The sequence below is a fragment of the Rattus norvegicus genome, chromosome 17 (assembly GCF_036323735.1).
Source record: "Rattus norvegicus strain BN/NHsdMcwi chromosome 17, GRCr8, whole genome shotgun sequence".
Lineage (NCBI taxonomy): Eukaryota > Metazoa > Chordata > Mammalia > Rodentia > Muridae > Rattus > Rattus norvegicus.
Genome location: NC_086035.1, coordinates 72,182,501 through 72,204,031, shown reverse-complemented (window position 1 = coordinate 72,204,031; position 21,531 = coordinate 72,182,501). Strand labels below are relative to the sequence as shown.

Below are 21,531 nucleotides of genomic sequence, written 5' to 3'. Positions count from 1 at the left end.
GGAGATGTCTGAGTTCTCATCCAAGCTCCAGTCACTCCACCAAATCAGCTAACAGAGGCAAGTGCTTATGTCTGAGAAACAAAACAAAGAAACAGGGCTTCACAAAGCCCAGGCAGGCTTGAACCTCACTGCACAGTGGAAGAATGGCCTTGAACTCCTGATCTTTCTGCTTCCACCTCCCTGAAGTGTACCTGAGCTTCAGTATTGAGTATCGAGTATCTAATAGCCAAGCATTAGAACACAGCATTATTCAGCCACAATACGAGATTGCAGCCTGTTTTGTGCAGGGCTAAGGATCTAACCCAGGGCTTTCTGCATGCTCAAGCAAGCATGTTACCAACTGAGCTACACTCCCAGCATCGCATGCAATCATTTTAAACCCAGACCCTTGCATATTCAGTCTGGCATCATTGACTAATACTAAGCCTTCCTCTGCCTCCTAAGTATGAGGATTAAAGGTGTGCCCGCCACCCTTGGTCTGTGATACGCTGAAGATTAAGCCCAGGGCTTCCTGCATTCTAGACAAGCACCCTACCTACTGAGCCACACTACAGTCCCTAGATTTTTCATCATTAAGAATAAATTCCCAAATACACAACAGTTTTGTGAGAGCATGGGAAAGGAGTCTGATCTGAAACGCTCAGTAGCGTCTTAAACTGTTAGACGAAAACCGGAAGAGGCTTTTCCGTTCTCGCCCGTCGCCGATCTCTCCGGTTGGTCTCTGTCTCTTCTTTAATGAGTAGAAACCCATATTCTAAAACCAGGTTGCTGCCTTCCTTTCCTTTTAGGTCTTCCTGGCAGAGTTCAAGAGAACCAAACAGTTTTTCGCAATAAAAGCCTTAAAGAAAGATGTGGTGTTGATGGACGATGACGTCGAGTGCACGATGGTGGAGAAGAGAGTTCTGTCCTTGGCCTGGGAGCATCCGTTTCTTACACACATGTTCTGCACATTCCAGACCAAGGTATGCTTTCGTTACTCTCAACAGGTCCTAACCGGGTTGCTTTCCTCTGCCGGTTAGAGAATTAAAAGGTAGAGAAAGTCTGGAGCCCAACCAGCAGCAGCGGAGAAATTTTTAAAAAAAATTATTATTACTGGGGTGATAAAACCCAGGCGTGTGTCAGACAAGCAGAGAAAATGGCCCTCTGCAAAGCTGTGGTGGGACTAGAAAGCCAAAAACTCAGTGTTTTCTCAAGAGCTGGAGTATTTTAAGTCTAATGGGTCTTCCTTCTCTAAGTTTACGATTGGTCATTTTGTGGTTTAAACTGCTGTGTAAAACATGCAGCCTTGAACTCCGCCAGAGCCAGTCCACCAGCAGGGGTCCTGCAGGCTGGAGGAAAAGCCCCCATGAGGCCTTTGTTTTAAGCTTCCAGGCTTTTGTCTTGGGAAGAGGAAGAAGAGGTTAGCCATCTTGGAAGTTTGCCAACTTGATTACCTAAAGATGGCTCCTCTCCCCATCCAAAGGAGACTGACCCCCACCGCACACCTTCTGCTCACACACTCTTTCTTCCCTCTAGTGGCACGCACATGAAGAAAGGTAGGATATTGTCCCCACACTTTTCTCACCTCTCAGTCACCCGCCTTCCATAGTCCCATCTCAAAAAGTTCCAAGTCTTCTAAGCAGCAGGGAAACATGAGAGTGGTAAATGTTGTGTGCTGGGGTAGACCTAGCATTCAGGTCTGTTTGTATGACTGCTTTTATGTTGCCGTAAGAAGCAGGCTCCTGCACAGTTCCACTCACGGCCTACTGTATTTGAGGCAGAAAGAAAAGGGGAACAGATAAAAATGCATGTTCGCCATTGTGGTCCTTAGAAGGACTATCAGAAAAAGTGGGTGTTAGTGTAAGGTTCATGGCTGGGAGAGCAGAAAGAAAAGCATAAGTCAGTGTAGACACGAAACATGGCCCCTACCTTGCGCTGAGTTTCTCCGAAGCTGTTCCTATTCGCAAGGAACTCTGTCCTTAGCCACCTTTTCTCTCACGAATGAAAAAAATTCAATCATTTTTTCTGACATATCGTTGTGGAAAATTTGGAAGATTCTCCAACATTTCTTTTTTTTTTTTTAAGATTTATTTATTTAATGTGTGTGAGTACAATGTCACTCTTCAGACACACCAGAAGAGGGCATCAGATCCCATTACAGATGGTTGTGAGCCACCATGTGGTTGCTGGGAATTACACTCAGGACCTCTGGAAGAGAAGTCAGTGCTATTAACCACTGAGCCATCTCTCCAGCCCTCTCCAACATTTCCAACCTTACCCCTGGATACACCCACAACCAATACTCTGAAGTCTATCATTCTAGCTTTTCCCTCACTCCCACGAGTTCCTTCAAATAGTAACCACTCACTGCACATCCCTACCAGTCTGTAACTTTCATTTTTAACATTTTGTTGTATTCATTTCCTCGAATATGTGGCTATTCCTCAACATGCCCGGGTTATTATGGCAAAGATTTACTGAGCATCTCCTGTGTCTGAAGCACTATGGAGCCTACTGGGACATAAAACACAGTTCCAGGGCCCAAAGTATTTCATGTTTTATAAGACAATGCTGATACCATTACCAGGAAAGTTGCACCTCCTCTTTTGGGTCCTTAGTCTCATTAATGAAAGAAATGAACTTGGAAAACAGCACAAGGACAATTTTAACAGACCTAGGAAGAAAAACAGCAAGGCAGGCCAGCTGTAAGTCATGGCAGTTGCCTATAGGAGAGAGATAGAGAAGAGGAGGAGGAGGAAGAGGAGGAGGAGGAGGAAGAGGAGGAGGAGGAGGTGGAGGAGGAAGAGGTGGAGGAGGAGGAGGAGGAGGAGGAGGAGGAGGTGGAGGAGGAGGAGGAGGAGGAGGAAGAAGAGGAGGAAGAGGAAGAGGAGGGGGAGGTGGTGGAGGAGGAGGAGGAGGAGGTGGAGGAGGAGGAGGAGGAGGAAGAAGAGGAGGAGGAGGAAGAGGAGGAGGAGGTGGTGGTGGAGGAGGAGGAGGAGGAGGAGGAGAAAGGGGAGAAGAGGGGGAGGGGGGAGAAGGAGGAGAAGGCAGCAGCCATGTAGGAATAAGGATTAGTTTATTCTAGAATCAAATTTGAGTGACCATGGTTAAGGAAACAAGGAGCTACATTACACCAGGTTTGATGTTCCCAGTGTGGAAGCAAATTCATGAAGGTTTATAGTAACAAGATAAAGAAGGTCATAAGGTCATAAGCCAAGAGATTTTTAAAAATCACACTGGCAGAAACATCCGAGAGGAGGTTGCAGCAAGATAGGATGATCTCTCCTGTGGGTCTTAGAGGCGTTTGACAGCGTTCTCAGCCCTTCCATTGCTGGAGAACAGAGTTTTGTGAAGCTAATGCACCCCACGGGTTTATATCTATCTGTCGGGATGTTAGGTCTGATACAGATGTGGGTGAGCAATGAATGGTTCTTAGGAGGCTAATGACAGCCCCAAAGCAGTTTCAATTAGGATAATATCAGCAACATTGTAAACTCCATAGTCACTGAAGTTGTGTTATTTTGCTTATTAGTAATTTAGCAATGAGGGTCAGCAAGCAGACGCATGGCAGAAGGGGATTAGGGCCTCTGGGAATGGTGAGGGTTGCCCAGGAAAAGCACGATTAGGCTTTCGACCAGTGTCTGAGAGAATGTGAAAGGAAAGGGAAAAACAAATGTGTTTCTGAACTAGGACTCAGAGAGGAGAGCAGGCTCAGCACAACACAGCTAGGAGCTCTACAGGCTGCTGCATAGGAAGAGGCTTCTGACAGGATAGTGTCTTAGTCAGGGTTTCTATTCCCGCACAAACACCATGACCAAGAAGCAAGCTGGCGAGGAAAGGGTTTATTCAGCTTACACTTCCACATTGCTATTCATCACCAAAGGAAGTCAGGACTGGAACTCAAGCAGGGCAGGAAGCAGGAGCTGATGCAGAGGCCATGAAGGGGTGCTGCTTACTGGCTTGCTTCCCCTGGCTTGCTCAGCTTGCTTTCATGTAGACCCCAGGACCACCAGCCTAGAGATGGCACCACCCACAGTGGGCCGGGCTCTCCCCACTTGATCACTAATTGAGAAAAATGCCTTACAGCTGGATCTCATAAAGGCATTTCCTTAAGAGAGGCTCCTTTCTCTGTGATAACTCCAGATTGTGTCAAGTTGACACCCAAAACCAGCCAGTACAGATAGGAAGATAATTAGCCTTTCCTAATCCCTAACATTGGCTTTTTGGTGAATCAGATTTCTGCGATGGTGGAGCTCCTGGCCAGGTAGTTGACAACAGACCCTGCCTGATTAATTCTCAAAAAGAAAAACGCTATTACATGCTATTTTGAGTAGTTTAGGTCAGGTCTCCACCCTGGGCCAGAGGTAGAACCTAGATCCCATTCCTTTGTCCAGAAAGGAGTAGTTTTACCTTAATGAACCTGGACAAAGGCCACAAGCTCCACCTGTTCACATAGAGGTCTACATCCTAAGGAGATGCTTCACTTTGGAGCATTGCCGAGGAGACAGGAAGTGGGGTCCAAAGTCAGGCATGAGGGGTATCCATCCTCAAAATCCCAAAGCCCAATGCCTCTCTACTTACCTATTAACAGCTCCAAGTTTGTAATATGAAGTCAGACTACAGAGCTGAAGTTGGCAGATCAGGAAGAACCTAGGCATTACATTTTGAAACGCAGACAGAACAGGAAGTTGGGCTCAGAAGCTTTGTGGGGGATGGTAACTTGAAGGGGTAATGGTAAAGTATCTAAGGCAATGGCCCTCCACCTTCCTAACACTGCGACCTTCGTGTTTTGGTGAACCCCAGCCATAAAATTATTTTTGTTACCACTTCATAACTGAAATGGGACGCTGTTATGAATCTCGATGTAAATATCCAATATGCAGAATATATGATATGCAACCCCATTGAAAGGGTTTTTAACCCCCCGCCCCCAAAAAGGTTGTGACCCACAGGTTGAGTACCACTGGTCTAAGAGAAGGTAAATTTGTTTGATGCAGCAAGAAGCAGGGTGAGATTCCTAATAACTCGAATGTTAGGAAAGTTAGGACTTTACTATTAGAGACTGACCTTTGTCTGGGTGACATAGGTACCTGAGATCAAAGCAACAGACTCTTCTCTCTCCCCCATGGTGAATCCCAGATGGCTATGTACCCTAGGGATGTTACCCTCACACTTTAACTCTAATGTTTTTTTCCTGAGGAGTTTTTGATGTGTGTGTGTGTTTGTGTGTGTGTTTGTGTGTGTGTGTTTGTGTGTGTGTTTGTGTGTGTGTTTGTGTGTGTGTGTTTGTGTGTGTTTGTGTGTGTGTATGTATGTGTGTGTGGGTGTGTTTGTGTGTGTGTTTGTGTGTGTGTGTTTGTGTGTGTGTGTTTGTGTGTGTGTGTTTGTGTGTGTGTTTGTGTGTGTGGTTGTGTGTGTGTGTTTGTGTGTGTTTGTGTGTGTGTATGTATGTGTGTGTGGGTGTGTTTGTGTGTGTGTGTAGCGTATGCACATGTGTATGGTTTATGCACATGCATGTGTATGTGTATGCAGATGCGTACAGGCTCATACATACATGTGAAGGCCAGAGGAGAACTTTGGTGTCCTCTGTCATTCTCTGTCCTCTTTCCTTGAAACAGGGCCTCTCACTGAGTCTGGAGCTAGGCAAACCCCAGCAATCCTCCTGTCTCTGCCCACCACCACCTCTCTAGTACTGGCCTGGCTTCCTACATAGGTGCTAGGGATTTAAACTCAGGTTCTTGCGCTTGTACCACAAGTACTCAACTCCACTTGGGTATTTCCTTGGCCCTTTATCTTATTTTTATCTTCAAGAATGTATTTGTACTAAATGAATCAAATCAAAGCCGAGACCTGAAGTTTTGCAAGGATGGCGTTATACATACTTGGAGTAATTTACTCTTCAGCACACATACCTGTAGCAAACTGCTAATTACCCTCCAAACAGCCGTCTAGGGGTGAATTCATTCATTCGAGATTAATTAAGCACCTTCTAGATGCATACATATCACACGTACCAAGTACCCTAAGGAAGGCATATATATTTCCATGTATAAAGGTTTACCTTTCTCATGAGGACGCTACCCAGAATCTCATCAAGATGCCACAAAATAGTATTTCTGAGACTCTCTGCAGTTCTGATACTTTAACAAGACCAGAGAGAAGTGAGTATGCTGCCATTTTCCTTGCCACAAAACATAGATGGTGGGAAAGGTGGCCAGGAATATATACATCAAACAACAATGGGGCTGGTTCCATCGGATTTTAAGGAATTGAATGCTTTTAGAAAAGAAGGAAGGAAGGAAGGAAGGAAAGCTGTCATTACACCAAATGCCCAGGCCCCTGAACATGTGAGATGTCCTGATATATGATTCAGATCTTGCCCCATCAAACACGGCAACAACGGAGTAAGTGCCCCGTGGGAATGGGAGAAGCAGCAGAACCCAGTCATTGGCCTCTGGAAACATGGCAGGAAGAGCCTTTCTTCAGACCCAGGCACCAGGCTTGCCCAGACAGCACTCTTATCTCCTGACCAGGATCCTTGGATTTAGCATGCCATTAATGCAGGCCTGGCAGTGCACCCTGCAGTCTCGCCACTCAGGAGCTGAAGCAGTAGCATCACCAAGTTAAAAGCCAACCTGGGCTATAGCGTGAGTGCACGATCAGCCTGGGCAACTTCGTGAGACCTTGTCACGATATAAAAGGTAGGGAAAAGGCCAACAGTATAGCTTAGCGGTAGAGGCTTGCCTGGTGTGCTCTAAGTCCAGTGGCCTATGTACTCCAGCAAAACTAGACATAAGCCGAATTCACTTTTACTGCCCTAAACAGTTGGATTGTTTCCCCTAGGAAGTTGACTTGGTTGCTACCTCCCTCCAAAGAGCGCTGCTGTTGACATCAGAACAATGGTGGGTGTCCGGGCTCTGCTATTATTTGTAGGGGCTTGTGGATCAAACCATTGAAGATTTTTAACATTGGCCTGGGAGATGACTCACCGCATTGCATGCTTACCACACCAACATGCAGAGTTCTAGCCCCAGGACCCATGTAACAATTAAAAAGGCACGTGTAGCATGTGTACTTAGCATCTCAGCACTGGGGAGGTGGAACAAGGGACCCCCGGGACATCTTGGCCAGCCATCTTAGCCAAATAAAGAAGGTACAGACCCCTGAAAGCCTGTCTCAGAAAATAAGGGGGGTACGTGTCCTGAGGAACCACACCCAAGGATGACCTCTGGCCTCCACACCCACAAACCTGTGCACATGCGCTCTCCCTCTCCCTCTCTCCCTCTCTCTGGCTCTCTCGTTCTTGCTCTCCCTCCGCCCTCTTGATCTCTCTCTCATGAGTGCTTTCTGAGTGTATGTACATGCATGCTCTGTGTGTGTGTGTGTGTGTGTGTGTGTGTGTGTGTGTGTGTACACATTTGGACACACACACACTTTTTCATATTCGCACATGAGAGTGTGGTGGGTAAAACCGTGATAAGGAAGAAAGCGTAGGCCTCTGTGAAAAGTTTGGGTTTGGGTGCAGACGTCCACCTCAGTCCTGCCTTTCATTGGCAGGGCTCTGAAGTCCCCTTGCTTCTTTGCTCAGTATAATTAAGGAAACATTAGTGTGCAAAGGGGCAGCAGGGTAGAAGCTAGCTACTCTACAGGACAGAACCCTGCAGAGGACTGGGAGGCCCAAAGCACTCCACCGAGTCAGAGCCTGAACCTGGATGGAGCTTACGAGAACCTTCCACATCAATTTCCTTGTTACTAGATCAAGATGACGTCATCCGTCCTTCAACCTCTGGCAGCAGCCTTCGCCCCGCAGTACAATACAGATACGTGATGAGGGGCATGGCTGCCGTAGATAAAAAGTGGTTTTCATGTTATTTGATTTACATTTTATTCAATTTCTGTATTATTTCTTAATATCTGTATACTCTGTGCCTTGTATGGAAGTCTACCCGGTTAAAAACTGCAGTCCCTTCTCTGTATGCCCTTTACCGTGTGCAGGTTTGTATGATACTGCATCCTAAACTTGTGTGTCAAGCCGGGTTGGTGAACATTAGAGCACTTTCCCGCAAGGCCCCGGGTGCCATCTACAGCCGAAAGGGAGAAATGAAAAGATAAAGAGAAGGAAGGGAGGAATACCAAAAGGAGGGAAGTATGGAGGGAAAGAAAACGGAAACAGGAAGGAAGGGAGAGGGAAAGCAGGAAACAGAGAAGGAAGAAACAAGGAGAGGAGTGAAGAGGTTGATACCCACTTTTCATGATTTATTGTTGCAATGTACACACTGGGGCTGGAGGGGGCGCTGAAGAGGTTGATAGCTACTTTTCTTGATTTATTGGTGCAATGTACACACTGGGGCTGGAGGGGGCGCTGAAGAGGTTGATAGCTACTTTTCTTGATTTATTGGTGCAATGTACACACTGGGGCTGGAGAGGGCACAGCCGTTAAGAGTACTGGATGTTCTTCCAGAGAGCTGGGTTTTCATTCCCAGAATGCACATGGCACTCACAACTGTCTGTTGCAACGCCAGTTCCAGGGGATCCATCAACCTCCTCTGGCCTCTGCTGGGAAGGGTACACACACACACACACACACACACAGAGAGAGAGAGAGAGAGAGAGAGAGAGAGAGAGAGACATATACACAGCACACAGGCATGCATGGAGGCAAAAACCAATACACATACAATTTGTTCTTATAAATTAACCTTTAAAAAAAAAGATGAGAAAATAATATAAGAAAAACCCATCTTCAAGAACAGTTGTCATGAGTCAGCAGAATTCACTCACAAACTAATTAGGAATAAATGGAAAACGTTACACACACAACCCACAAGCGAATTAAAAACCGACTGGAATAAATTAAACATGAACTTTGAGACTCCGTCTCTCCGATCTCCTTCAAAAGCCTTTGCTAAATTAAATCACAAATGCTTCTCAAGGAACAGCGATCTGTGAATTCTGTATTTTTCCTCAAAAGAAGCAAGTCTGGAAAACTGTCTGGGGCTGACTTACCAGGCTTTGCCAATCTTTGCTTTTTAAAATATCAATTAGTAATAAAGAAAGTAAAAAACATTCTACCTGGGCTGGAGAGATGGCTCAGTGGTTAAGAGCACTGACTGCTCTTCCAGAGGTCCCGAGTTCAAATCCCAGCAACCACATGGTGGCTCACAACCATCTATAATAGGATCTGATGCCCTCTTCTGGTGTGTCTGTACCCTGTACTCACACAATAAGATAAATAAATACATATTACCAAAAAAAAAAAAAAAAACTACCTGATTTGGAAAAATAATACTCTGCTTCCTTGATTTTAATTTTTTAAATTGAAGTCCTGTTTAAATGTTATTTCATTTTCTTTACTGGGGCACATACATACCAGAGTGAACACGTGAGCTCTTGCCTGTCTCTTACTGAAGTAGCGTCTCTTCTGACGTTCTACATACGTATGTGAGCTTCCAGGAATTCTGTCTCTGCCTCTCATCTCACTGTGGAATTTCAGCTCACTGCATTTGGCTTTTTTCTTTTTTTTTTTTTTTTTTTTTTTTTTTTGGTTCTTTTTTTCGGAGCTGGGGACCGAACCCAGGGCCTTGCGCTTCCTAGGTAAGCGCTCTACCACTGAGCTAAATCCCCAGCCCCTGGCTTTTTTCTTTTAATGTGGGTTCTGGACATTAACTCAGTTACTAGCTTAGGCATGACCTGCTTTCCAAACCCAGGTTCCTTGATTGTAATAGATCATGAATACAGGCATGCTACCACAGCCCTTTCCACCTCAGTACTCAGGAGGCTAAAGCAGGAGAGTCAGCAAGTTCGAAGCCAGCCTGAGCTATAGCATGAGTTCAAGGCCAGCCCAGGCAACTTTATGAGACCATGTATCAAAACAAAAATGAGGCAAGGGTTAGCATTGTAGCTTAGAGGTAGAGTGCTTGCCCAGCATGGATGGGGCCCTAGTGCCATACCTGGTCCACAGGTAAAAATGATAATGTGCTAAGCATTCCAATGTCCTTGATCTGTCGTCCATTAAATCATTTCGAACAGCTGGGCATGGCTCCAAACGTAGTTTGACAAGATGCACCTCATACCATGAGGTCTTTGCTTGCTTTTAATTTTTATAAACTAGTTTTCATTAGACAGTAAAGTGAATTACGATCTGGTCTCATTTGCGTCTCCTATGATTTAAGGCAACGTTAATTAATGAAAGGCCCATCAATGTTAAAGTCTGAAATTGTACTTTAAGTGTTAACAAGGCTGGAGAGATGGCTCAGTGGTTAAGAGTGCTGGCTACTTTTCCAGAAGACACAGGTTCAAATGCCAGCATTTGATGGCTTACATGGTGGGTAACCACTGTCTGTAACTCCAGTTCCAAGCAGTCTGACGCCCCCTTCTGGCCTCCACAGGCATTGCATTGCACACACACACACACACACACACACACACACACACACACACACAGTGTTAACAACAAACACAGACCTCAAGAACTGTTTTAATCCTACAAGCACAGTTCTGAGACCTTCCCAGGGGTGCATTTGAATGACAGTCACTGGGAGTGTTAGAGCATCTATGACGCATGCCATCCCCCTCACCACCACCACCACCATGTAATGGGTAAATGCTAATTTTCAAAAACGAACACTCACACACCTGGTCTGAGCTACGTCAACACTGTCAGCATAGTTCCTCGGAAAATTCTCTTCCCTGAGAGAGAATAATAATAAAAAACAAAAGTAAAATGAAAAAAGAAAACGAGCTTCACTTTCTATTTTAGAACACACAGCACTGCCCTTCCAGTTACAGCTTCAAGGCAGGAGACACTATCTTTGGAAAAGTCTCTAACATGGCTTGGTGGCCTTGGGCCACCTCCTTGCCTCCAAATGCACAAGGAAGAGAATAGTGCTTTGTAGATAGGTTTGAAACATTTGGGGGGGAAAATATCACAGGAACAGCAAGATCATTACTTGAAGTAAGAGGAGAAGTCTTCTTTACCCCCAGAGGGTGTCATTCTGTCCACGATCTAAAAGCAAGATCTGACATTGCAGAGTGTTAGGGCCCAGGCTTGTCACTCCGGCTTGCCTCATCTGAAGCTGTCTTCAATCTAGACACCCTCTGGTTGAGTCGGAAGCTCTGCTCATCATCACATCTCTATAGCAAAGAAAGGAACGATAAAAGATCACGTGTAAATGACACCCTTGTCCCTGTGCTGGACCAGACTGAACGCTGGCCGATCCTGACCGATGAGCCTCTCTTCCTTAAGTGCAAGGATAGAATGTTGCAGAAAGGGTGACTCACTTGAATGTTTATCGGGCAGTGCCCACCGCCTCGGTCTCTGATGTCACAAAACTGTGATTCAGCAGGTAGATTCTCAGTCGCTTTATCAAGTTTGGTAGTTTTAAAGTCAATTCATGGTAAACTTACGTGCTCCGAGAGTTTGGCTAAAGTGTTTTGCCCGGTGTCACAGTGGATAATGGGGAAATTAATCACAGATATGCAGGACTTCCTTGGCATGTGAAAAACAAACAACAGAAACCAGGGCGCTAGACGGCCGGAACTCTGGCTTATTTCTTCACTGCAATGTATAAAACCATGGTAGAAGTGAAAATGTAGGATTCCCGGGCCAGCCAGAGCTAAGAATTCTCTGTGGATTTGTATAGTTTGGTTTGGTCTAATTTTGTTTTGTTTTTTTAGAGTCTCAGTAGCCCGAACTCTGGCCTCGATCTTGAGATTGGCCGAGAAACGTCTAGTCCTCCTGCCTTTACCTCCCAAGTGCTTAGATTCCCGAACAGCTGGCTCATAGGAAACTAGAAATGGAATCCAGGGCTTTGTGCACACTATGCAAGCTCCATACCGGATGAACTACCTGCCAGCCCGTTTCACTTGCTGCCGGGGGTGGGGGGGTGCGGATAGTAGCTGGCCTGCTCTCTGAATGGAATGCCCACAGCTCTGTCCATTGGCTGTCAATGGCTGCATCCCATTGGATAGATGCCTCCTAGTCTCCGGTGTCCGCCATTTTGAAAGCAGAACATCGTCACATGTGTTTAACCTGTGATACTCTGAAAAGACTGCTATCGACTTACATCTTATTTTAGTCAGAGCTTAGGTCCTGATTTCATTTCTTCTTTGGATATCGAAAATGTTATACGTAAATTTGATTACATCATTAGATTTTTCGCATCTTGATTGCATGCATCCATTCCTCCCACCTCCAGATCTCCCCAAAACATCTCCCTCCCAACTTTGTGTCTCCCCCTTCTATAATTTTTAATTATCAGAAAGTAAGCAAAATTTTACAAAAAGACAAAACCCCCCCAAAAAATTTTATTATCTGAGCTTCCTAGCCTTTGAAGGAAAATGATACCTGGGGGGTAAAATAACTATAATTATTTGCTTTTTGTTGCCACGTTGTTTTTCTGGTGAAAGAGTTGGCGTTCCTGATGTCGTTAACGTGACACTTGTCAAGTTACTCGTGCATTTTCAAAGTTAATTGTTCTTGCTTTGATAAGATCGCCAGCCTTTTTTCTTTGGTGCTGTGAAATTCTCATTTATCCCAAGGGCTTGACAACTGTTCCTTCGGCTGTTTCTTTCATTGTTTCTTTACTTGGAAGATGTGAGCAAGCCCGTGTGCATCCAACAGCTTTTGCTTCTATGGTTCCAATCTCCTTTCGGCTGCTGCTAGAAAGTTCCCAGAATGCCCCATGCCTCCTCTAAGAATCAACTTGAGTTTGGAATATTCATATTTTTCCCACAGTTCCAGCCCTGTACCTTCTCTAAATAATATGTCTGAAAGTAACACAGACCTGTGGTATTTATGCAATTGCTTTTGTTAGATCAACGCTTCAACGGGTCTTTTGTCATCTGTCCTTTGTACTGTAAATATAGATTGGCATTTTAAGGATGTTTATCCTTTTAGAACTTTCAGTTCCCAATTCCCTTTAAAAGGACTGTAGCATTTGTCTTACTTTGATGCGAAACAATCTTAAACCGAGGTGTTATGTGTGTGACAGTCGTCTGTAGCCCAGGCTGTCTCAGACCCTTGGGATGACTTGAACTTCTGGTTCTCCTGTCTCCATCTCCAGAGTGCTGTGGTCTTAAGTGTTTGTCAACACACATCTGGTTTCTTCCCTGCTTGTCTTGAACCCAGGGCTTCATTTGTGAGAGGCGAACACTGTACCCCATCTCCAGCCCTCCAAAAATTTTTCAAAGATGGCATTTTATGTCCAACCAATTACTCTACTACTTTATGTCGGGCCATATTTTCTCTTGAGCACCTTCAATGTAATAAGATCATTCAATGACTTAGATGAGCTTCAAGAGACCCCATCTTACTGGCATACCAAGTCTGTCTCCATCAGATATGCCAATAGCTCCGTGGATTTATCAATGAGTCAACTTCGTGCTGAATCTTCGTCATTGATACCGACATGGATTGTCGTAGAAGGCCTTGAAGTCATGGTAGCCTTCGTTACCTAGCCTTGTAAGTGCTGAGATGACACAGTGTGCTACACTCAATGTTGCATATCAGTGATAATTTGATAATTTTAAATAGTCAACACAGGGGACATTTTCTCATCAAACCCCTGTGTCAGATAACTGACCTTCTAGGTGAGAATCCAACCTGTTCCTGGGACATTCGTCCTCAGTGTGTGAACCTGTGAGGATTACATTTAATAACTGTAATAATAGATATGAAGACATCTGGCATTTATTGAGCGCTTACGGGGTATCACTCCATGCTCTGGGCACATAATGTATTTGAGCTCATTTACTCTTCATAGCTGCCTATAAAGTTGGCATTATTAATGTCCGCATTTTATATAGACAAGGGATCGGAGGATCCCAGAGGAGTAAGGAACCCACTGAAGGTCAGGCCACAAGGCAGCCAGAATGTAGCTGTACTGCCTCTCCTCAGAGACTAAACGCACCATGGAAACCCCTTTTAAAATTCATGAAAGGAGTTTGAGTTGCACTTTGATTGCAAAGGAAAATAATTGGTTAGTTAACGCAAGAAGACCCCACGGGACAATTAAGCCAGTAAACACAACTGAGCCCAAGCCCCCGTTGCAAGGTACCAACCAACATCTAGAAATTCAGACTGGTTATTTCTGACTCTCACTAGTAAATCTACAAAGGCAGTGAGTTCTACTAATGGAAGTGTACAGCAGAAATATAACAGGGCAGGATAGATGAGCTTACTGGTTTGCAAAGAGCCATTTCTCGGGGATTGGGGATTTAGCTCAGTGGTAGAGTGCTTGCCTAGCAAGCGCAAGGTCCTGGGTTCGGTCCTCAGCTCCGGGGGGGAAAAAAAAGTCATTTCTCTCTCTTCCTTCCTTGCATGTGCACGCGTGCACGCGCGCACACACACACAAAGGATTTTCTGTGGGATCTTTTGTGGTATATATTTACAAAAGAAGAGAAATAAGCCTTGCTTTGTAGGACATAACAATTTGTAGTCAGATAAATTAAAAGTAAAAGGAAGGGCGTGGTGAGGTAGCCGAGCCCCGTAATTCCAGCACTCGGAAACGGTGACAGGAAGATACTGAGTGGGAAGGCAGCCTGCACCACATAGTAAGAGTAAGACCTGTTTCAAAGAAACGATGAGTTAATCCTAAATTTCTCCAATCTCCTACAATACCAGAACTTCTAAACGTTGATTGATCAACACCAATACGAGGTTTAGAAGCACACCCGGAATTTCGGACTTAACCTCGGAAGACAGCCTGGAGCTGTTAACATTTCGCCATAGCCTCACCCCTCCACATCGTTCCACTCAACCACAGGCTCCTCTCCGGCGTACGCTGGGGCAGCCCTGACTCTGAGGTCCTCAGTGAAACACGAAGCCCCTCCCCTTTCCCACCTCAGAGCTGCGAACATGGAAGGGGTAGCTCTCACTTAATAATTCTCACATAAAACCTTTCTACTCTCCCATCCTGCCAGCCCATGGAAGAATTCATGTAAACATCCCGTTCTGGGACTCCGGGGACCCTAAACACCTGCATCCCACCCATAGCCAAGCTCTGCCAACATACCCAAGAGCTGCTGGAACAGAGGAAGCCCCGCCCTTTGTCCCATTTTCCGGAAGCATGGTGGTCCTTAAGGAAGCTAGCTGGACACCCAAAAGAAGGTTCCTCTCTTCCCTTAATTACACATCAAGTATGCTTGGGGGGTTTTTTGTTTGTTATTTTTTGTGGGGGAGGGCAGTCATATCGCCTGGGAGTTTACAAGCTTGGATCCGCCCACCGTATGCAGATTATCTATGCATGTTGCGTAGATCCTAGTACAATGTGCTGAATGGACACTCTCTACTAACATCATTTTTTTCCCCAAGGAAAGGAAAAATTATATAAAATTATGTGGTGTTTAGTCAAGGTTCTCCCAGAAGCCCTGGGCTGGTAGGGCTTCATCATATAATTGGGTAGCAGCAGGCTGGCCTGAGCTCAGATATTAGAACTCCTAGCGTTCTACCTCAAGCGTTCATGAGTGCTAAAGGCCGGGCAGAGTTGCAGCATCTCAGTCCCCACCCCATTTCAACTTCATCTCCTGCCCGCCGGGAAAGACCCTTCGTACTAAGGTATAGCAAGGGCCATGTAAAGTGGACCCAGCCCCAATTCAGTCTCACGGAGCTCCTTTGTGTTTCTCTCTCGTGGCTGGGGAGCAGAGCCAAGGGAACAGCCTAGAGATGAAAATCCAGTTCTGTTTTCCCCCTTCTTTCTTTCTTTTTTTTTTTTTTTTTTTTTTTTTTGGCTAGTTTACTTATTTATTTATTTATTTATTTTATTAACTTGAGTATTTCTTATTTACATTTCGAATGTTATTCCCTTTCCCGGTTTCCGGGCAAACATCCCCCTAATCCCTCCCCCTCCCCTTCTTTATGGGTGTTCCCCTCCCCCCTTGCCGCCCTCCCCCCAACAATCACGTTCACTGGGGGTTTAGCCTTAGCAGGACCAAGGGCTTCCCCTTCCACTGGTGCTCTTACTAGGATATTCATTGCTACCTATGAGGTCAGAGTCCAGGGTCAGTCCATGTATAGTCTTTAGGTAGTTCCCCCTTCTTTCAAGAGCCGAGGCGGGGCTGTTCATTCTTTCTTAAAAAAAAAAAAGTATTTCTTTATGTTTGCTTGTTGGTATTACCTGGTATTACCTGATCTCACCCATTCTCTTACCGTGACTACAGCTACTGCTTCCTCGGTGCATCTGAGGCGCTAGCTTCAAGTTCGCTTTCTACAAATAACCCTCTCGTTTCACACTCACAACAGTGCTGGGAGGCACAAGGGTCAGCGGCCCTGATTTCAGAAGGGAAATGAAGCCCGAGAGAGGTTAGCGAACTCCCCCCTGTAAAGAGGGGTGATTTGGAAATCAGCTCTAAGGCATGACAAAACCCATGTTCTGTCAGTTACCCTGAGCCTCTTCCTCCTGGATCACTCTATCTACCTCAGTCTGTGCTTCTCCCGCTGGCAGAATTCACAGCAACTCTGAAGGGGTCAGGACAGCTAGAACTCACTGTCTGAGCCCTCCCGCCCTGGCCACTGATGAAAGTTCTTTTTATGTATATGTCAGTCATGGGATTAACCTTTTTAGAGCTATCTATGCTCAAAAATGGGATCCCTGAACTCCAAACCACATGTAGTTTTTTTTTTTTAAGATTTATTTATTTATTTATTATATATAAGTACACAGTAGACACACCAGAAGAAGGCATCAGATCTCATTACAGGTGGTTGTGAGCCACCATGTGTTTGCTGGGGTTTGAACTCAGGACCCCTGGAAGGGCAGTCTGTGTTCTTAACGGCTGAGCCATCTCTCCAGACCCCTACATGTAGTTAGTTCTAATGTAGTTCTTACCGGCTTTGAATTCACTCTGTAATCCAAGCTGTTTTCTGGGATCCCCTGCCTCAGCCTCCCAAGTGCTGAAATTACAGGTATGTGTCGCTATGCTGGGATCCAAAGTTCTGTCTTCTGAGTACTAGCACAAACTCAAAAACCAGCGACAAGAAGCACATAGCCCAGAGGCCTTGACTGAACTGATTTGGCTGATCCTTACTCAGATCTGGTTCTCCAGGGATCTGGTGGTGCTGGGGAAGCTCACGATTGCTTATAGTAGGCTGTCAAGGCCAGGTTCAACCACCATTCAAAACTCGATGTCAAAAAAGAAAAGACACAGAGATAGACTAGAGAAACAAAACAGAGTTTGCTCAAGACAAGTCAGGTCCAGATGACCTTCAGGGTTGCTACAGAAAGCCCTGCTAACTGGACAAGTCCAGACTGAGCCGGGTTGAGTGATCCAAGACAGTGATAGGCGCTCCTTTAGACCCCCAACTTTCACAGAGCCCCTGACATAAGAATAATATGTGGGGGTTGGGGATTTAGCTCAGTGGTAGAGTGCTTGCCTAGGAAGTGCAAGGCCCTGGGTTCGGTCCCCAGCTCCGAAAAAAAGAACCACACAAAAAAAAAAAAAAAAAAGAATAATATGTGGAGTCTGTGAGGTGGTATAGCCGGACTTTCTGCACCCACCAGCAGTGTAAATAATGACACAGAGACTAATTTTTATTATTGCTTAAGCCTCAGCTTAAACTACCTCCCAGCTAGCTCACCTCGCATAATGATCCTAGCTCACAACCCACCATGTGGTTAGTTCTTTACTTCTCTCTCAGACCCAGTATGCCCAACCACGTCCACATCCCACAGGAAAATTTTCCCGCCTCTGCTTCTTCTCCCAGAGACCCTCCCACAGACCAGAAGTCCTGCCTTTCTTTTCCTGCCATTGGCCAGCAACTCTTTAGTAAGCCAATCAGAGAGTGAGAAAGGTACATGCTTATAAAATACTGAGGCAGGCGAAAAGCCTTACGAATGTGAATGAACCGTCTCTGTATTTTTACCGATGGTCTTACTGATTGCTTTTATGTGTGGTGGGTGTGTATGTGTGAGTATACGGACGCATAAATGAGGCCAGGAGTCAGCCCCCTGTGTCATCCCTGAGGCTCTGTCCACCTTGCTTTTTGAGACAGGTCTGTCACTAGGACCTGGGGCTCAGCAAATAAGCTAGACTGGCTGACCAAGAAAGCCCAGCAATCCACGTCTCCACTTCCTCGGTATTGGTACCACACATACATACCACCATGGCTGGATCTTTTACATGGGTGCTGGCATTTGAACTGAGGTCAGTGTGCTTGTAAGGCAAGGACTTTACCAACTGAGCCATATCCCCCATCAGGTAATTTTAGTCATCCATATGAAAGGAAGATGTCAGTGTTGTGGCATATTCAAGGCCAGTAGAGTTTTGAGTGAACTCTCCTGGTAAAGATTGGAAGTTGTTCAAATATTAATCATGGGGGTGGGGGGGGGAATAGAACCAGCTGAATACGGGAGCCTCCAGATGAGAGCAATGGCCACTCGTAAGTCATGAAATGTCAGGGCTAAATTCCAGTGATTCGGCTGACAATTCTGGCTTGTGCACAAAAAGATATGTGTGTGCAGTGTGTGTGTAACATGTGTGTGTAATGTGTGTGTAATGTGTGTGTGATGTGTATGCAGTGTGTGTAGTGTGTGTGTAATGTGTGTAGTGTGTGTGTAGTGTGTGTAGTATGTATGTTAGTGTGTGTGGTGTGTGTGTGTGTATAGTGTGTGTGTGTACTGTATAGTGTGTGTAGTGTATAGTGTGTGTAGTATATAGTGTGTGTGTAGTGTATGTGTAGTGTGTAGTGTATGTGTAGTGTGTAGTGTGTGTGTGTAGTGTATAGTGTGTGTAGTGTATAGTGTGTGTGTAGAATGTAGTGTGTGTGTGTAGTGTATGTATCGTGTCTGTAGTGTGTGTATGTAATGTGTGTGTAGTGTGTGTGTAGTGTGTGTGTAGTGTGCGTGTGTAATGTATGTGTGGTGTGTGTGTAGTGTGTGTAGTATGTGTGTTTATGTGTGTGTATGTGTTTGTAGTGTGTGTGTGTGTGTGTGTGTGTGTGTGCTGTAGCTCAGATAGTTAAATCTAGAAATTACATCTGTGTCAACTTTGGAAGAAGCAGGTAGATGCTTAGCTTTACTTGAATTATCGAGTTAATTGCCATGATATTTAGCTTTTCTTGTTCTGGGAAATGTGGCTTCGGTGCAGCTGGTAGGAACTGAATGTCACCACGAGGCCAGAACACTTTGAACCATTACCTTGTCTGCCTTAACACCCCTGATTAGCCTCAACTCCAGACATAAAGTTAATTCCGTGTTTTAAAAAGTCACTCAGATGTGGTTAAGTGCAAATTCGTGCACAAAACTCACTGTCTCCACACTTCATGGGTTAGTAACTCTGTGACTCTTAAAAACTCTTAAGCATTCAGGGCGTTCAGAGAACTGTGACTATTTTTCTTGAAGAAATGGTGTGTCACATTGTTGGTGGAACGTGAACTGGTAGGAATATGAGACCGCTGATATTTGATACTGTCACCCATGACCTGAGAATTACCCAGGCTTTCTGTTGATTACTTCTTGTGAGCATTGTATATTTCTAATGTGGGGCAGAGTATCCTACACTAGGAGCTACGTGCTCAAAAACTATGGCCACCTTTGGCAAGAGTGACGTATGGATATGAGGGTAATATGCAAAATGGATGACAAGGCTGAGGACTCTTTAATGGAAGACTTGGGCTATCACCCTTACGATATACACGGTGGTTGTTGGTTGAGCGTCATATAACATGGAGGGCCCCACTCCTGGACGAAGAGAAGCAGACACCATCCTATGCATGGTCTATTCGAGCATCTGCTAAGGGCTCCACACTGTCCATCGATTACCAGTAAAATCCAACCCATCAGCTGGATCACAGCACACAAGGCACTTAGTGTGTTACCCATTCTCCCCCCGGGATTCCCCACATATCCTGGGGTCCAAAAATACAGTTCAAGTATTTTGACAGTCTTTTCATGAGTAATTTTATGGTAGAATTGTTTCCTCCAAAATTATCTAATCCCTTTACAAAGTCAACTTTCTTTTCTTTCCTTCCTTTCTTTCTGTGCTAAAAATTGGTGTTGGTTGTTTTTCCCTTAGGAAAATCTCTTTTTCGTGATGGAGTATCTCAATGGAGGAGACTTAATGTACCACATCCAAAGTTGCCACAAATTTGATCTTTCCAGAGCCACGTAAGAGTCCTACTTGGGATTTGGGACATTCTGTGTTCTTTGCTTTATACACACCTACAGGTCGTTTTTCTCAGATGGTCCTTTTTATTTACTTTTAATCTCTCTCTCTCTCTCTCTCTCTCTCTCTCTCTCTCTCTGTGTGTGTGTGTGTGCGTGTGTGTGTGTGTGTGTGTGTGTGTGTCTCTGTCTGGCTGTGTCTGGCTGTCTATATCTGTGTGTGCCTGTGTATGTCTCTGTGTATCTTGTGTGTGTATTTATGTGTATCTATGTGTGTGTCTCTGTGCGTCTGTGCATGTCTGTGTGTATGTCTCTGTGTGTGTCTGTGTGTGTGTGTGCATGTCTGTGTGTATGTCTATGTGTGTCTCTCTGTGTGTATGTCTATGTGTGTCTCTGTGTGTGTGTGTTTATATGTATTTATGTGTGTGTCTCTGTGCGCCTGTGCATGTGTGTGTGTGTGTGTGTGTGTGTGTGTGTGTGTGCTTGAATGTGTGTATGCAGTGCCCTTAGAGTGCAGAAGAAGGAACTGGAACTACAGGCAGTTGTGAACATGGGTGTTGGGATTTGAACCTGGATCCTCTGGAAGAGTACCAGGTACTCTTAACCACACAGCCACACTCTTCAGGCCCCTCCTGTTATTTTTCTTACCTTCTTTCTTGGCATGTGTAAGTCCCTGCACCAGGTAAACACTTGGGAAGAGTGTCAAACAAGCCAAGATTTCTCCATTTTGTGAAACTGAAAGCCACCCCTTGTTTCATGTGCGAAAAAGGATTACTTCAGTCCATTGAGAAGCCCCTCGGTCCTGCAAGCTGCAACTCTTTGAGCACAGACGCAACTATGCATTCTTTGAGCACAGATGCAAATGTTTCCTTTGGAAAGAGACGTGAAAAGGAACGTGGATATTCCAGGTGGTCCTGAGGGTGGGACTAAGCTGCAGCCTGTCATGGGGAAGCTCAGTGCAAAGATATAAAGCATTTAGCCCTTCCTGTATTTGAGAATAAATCCTCACCTTCTCTAGCATCGAGTAACCAGAGACGCAAGAAAAATAAAGCCAGCTGTTTCTCTGGTAGGACCATGGCTGGGTCCCACAGCTCACCTCCAGGCATTGTTCTTCCCTTAGCCGTGGGTCCTGCTTCCCTCCTGACAAACCCACGGCGGCATACAAGTAAAAGTAAACGAGCATGGGGATGCCTCAGGAACTGAGTCCCATCCCAGACTCCACAGGTTATCTTCTGATCTCCACAAATGCATAATGGTATTAAATAAATAAATAAATAAATAAATAAATAAATAAATAAATGTATGTTGTTTTCAAGGATAACTATATACTAGCTTTTTTTTTTTTTGCTTGATGCCCAGCCATTTATCATGTACTTCTTTGTTAGTACTTTGTGTGATTTAGATTGGACTGGACTGAAAGATGGACTTGGTCCACCGGCTGCTGCAAAAACCC

General features: G+C 45.1%; 1 protein-coding gene across 2 annotated transcripts in view; it reads left to right on the top strand.

The window, feature by feature from the left end:
* Prkcq (protein kinase C, theta) overlaps positions 1-21,531 on the top strand; it is a 132,294-nt gene that overhangs the window by 84,477 nt on the left and 26,286 nt on the right. For both annotated transcript variants that reach the window (NM_001276721.1, XM_039096127.2), the window contains 2 exons: positions 789-962; positions 19,990-20,081. In NM_001276721.1, coding sequence (NP_001263650.1) covers positions 789-962; positions 19,990-20,081 — 266 coding nt within the window. The remainder of the gene's footprint in view (positions 1-788; positions 963-19,989; positions 20,082-21,531) is intronic.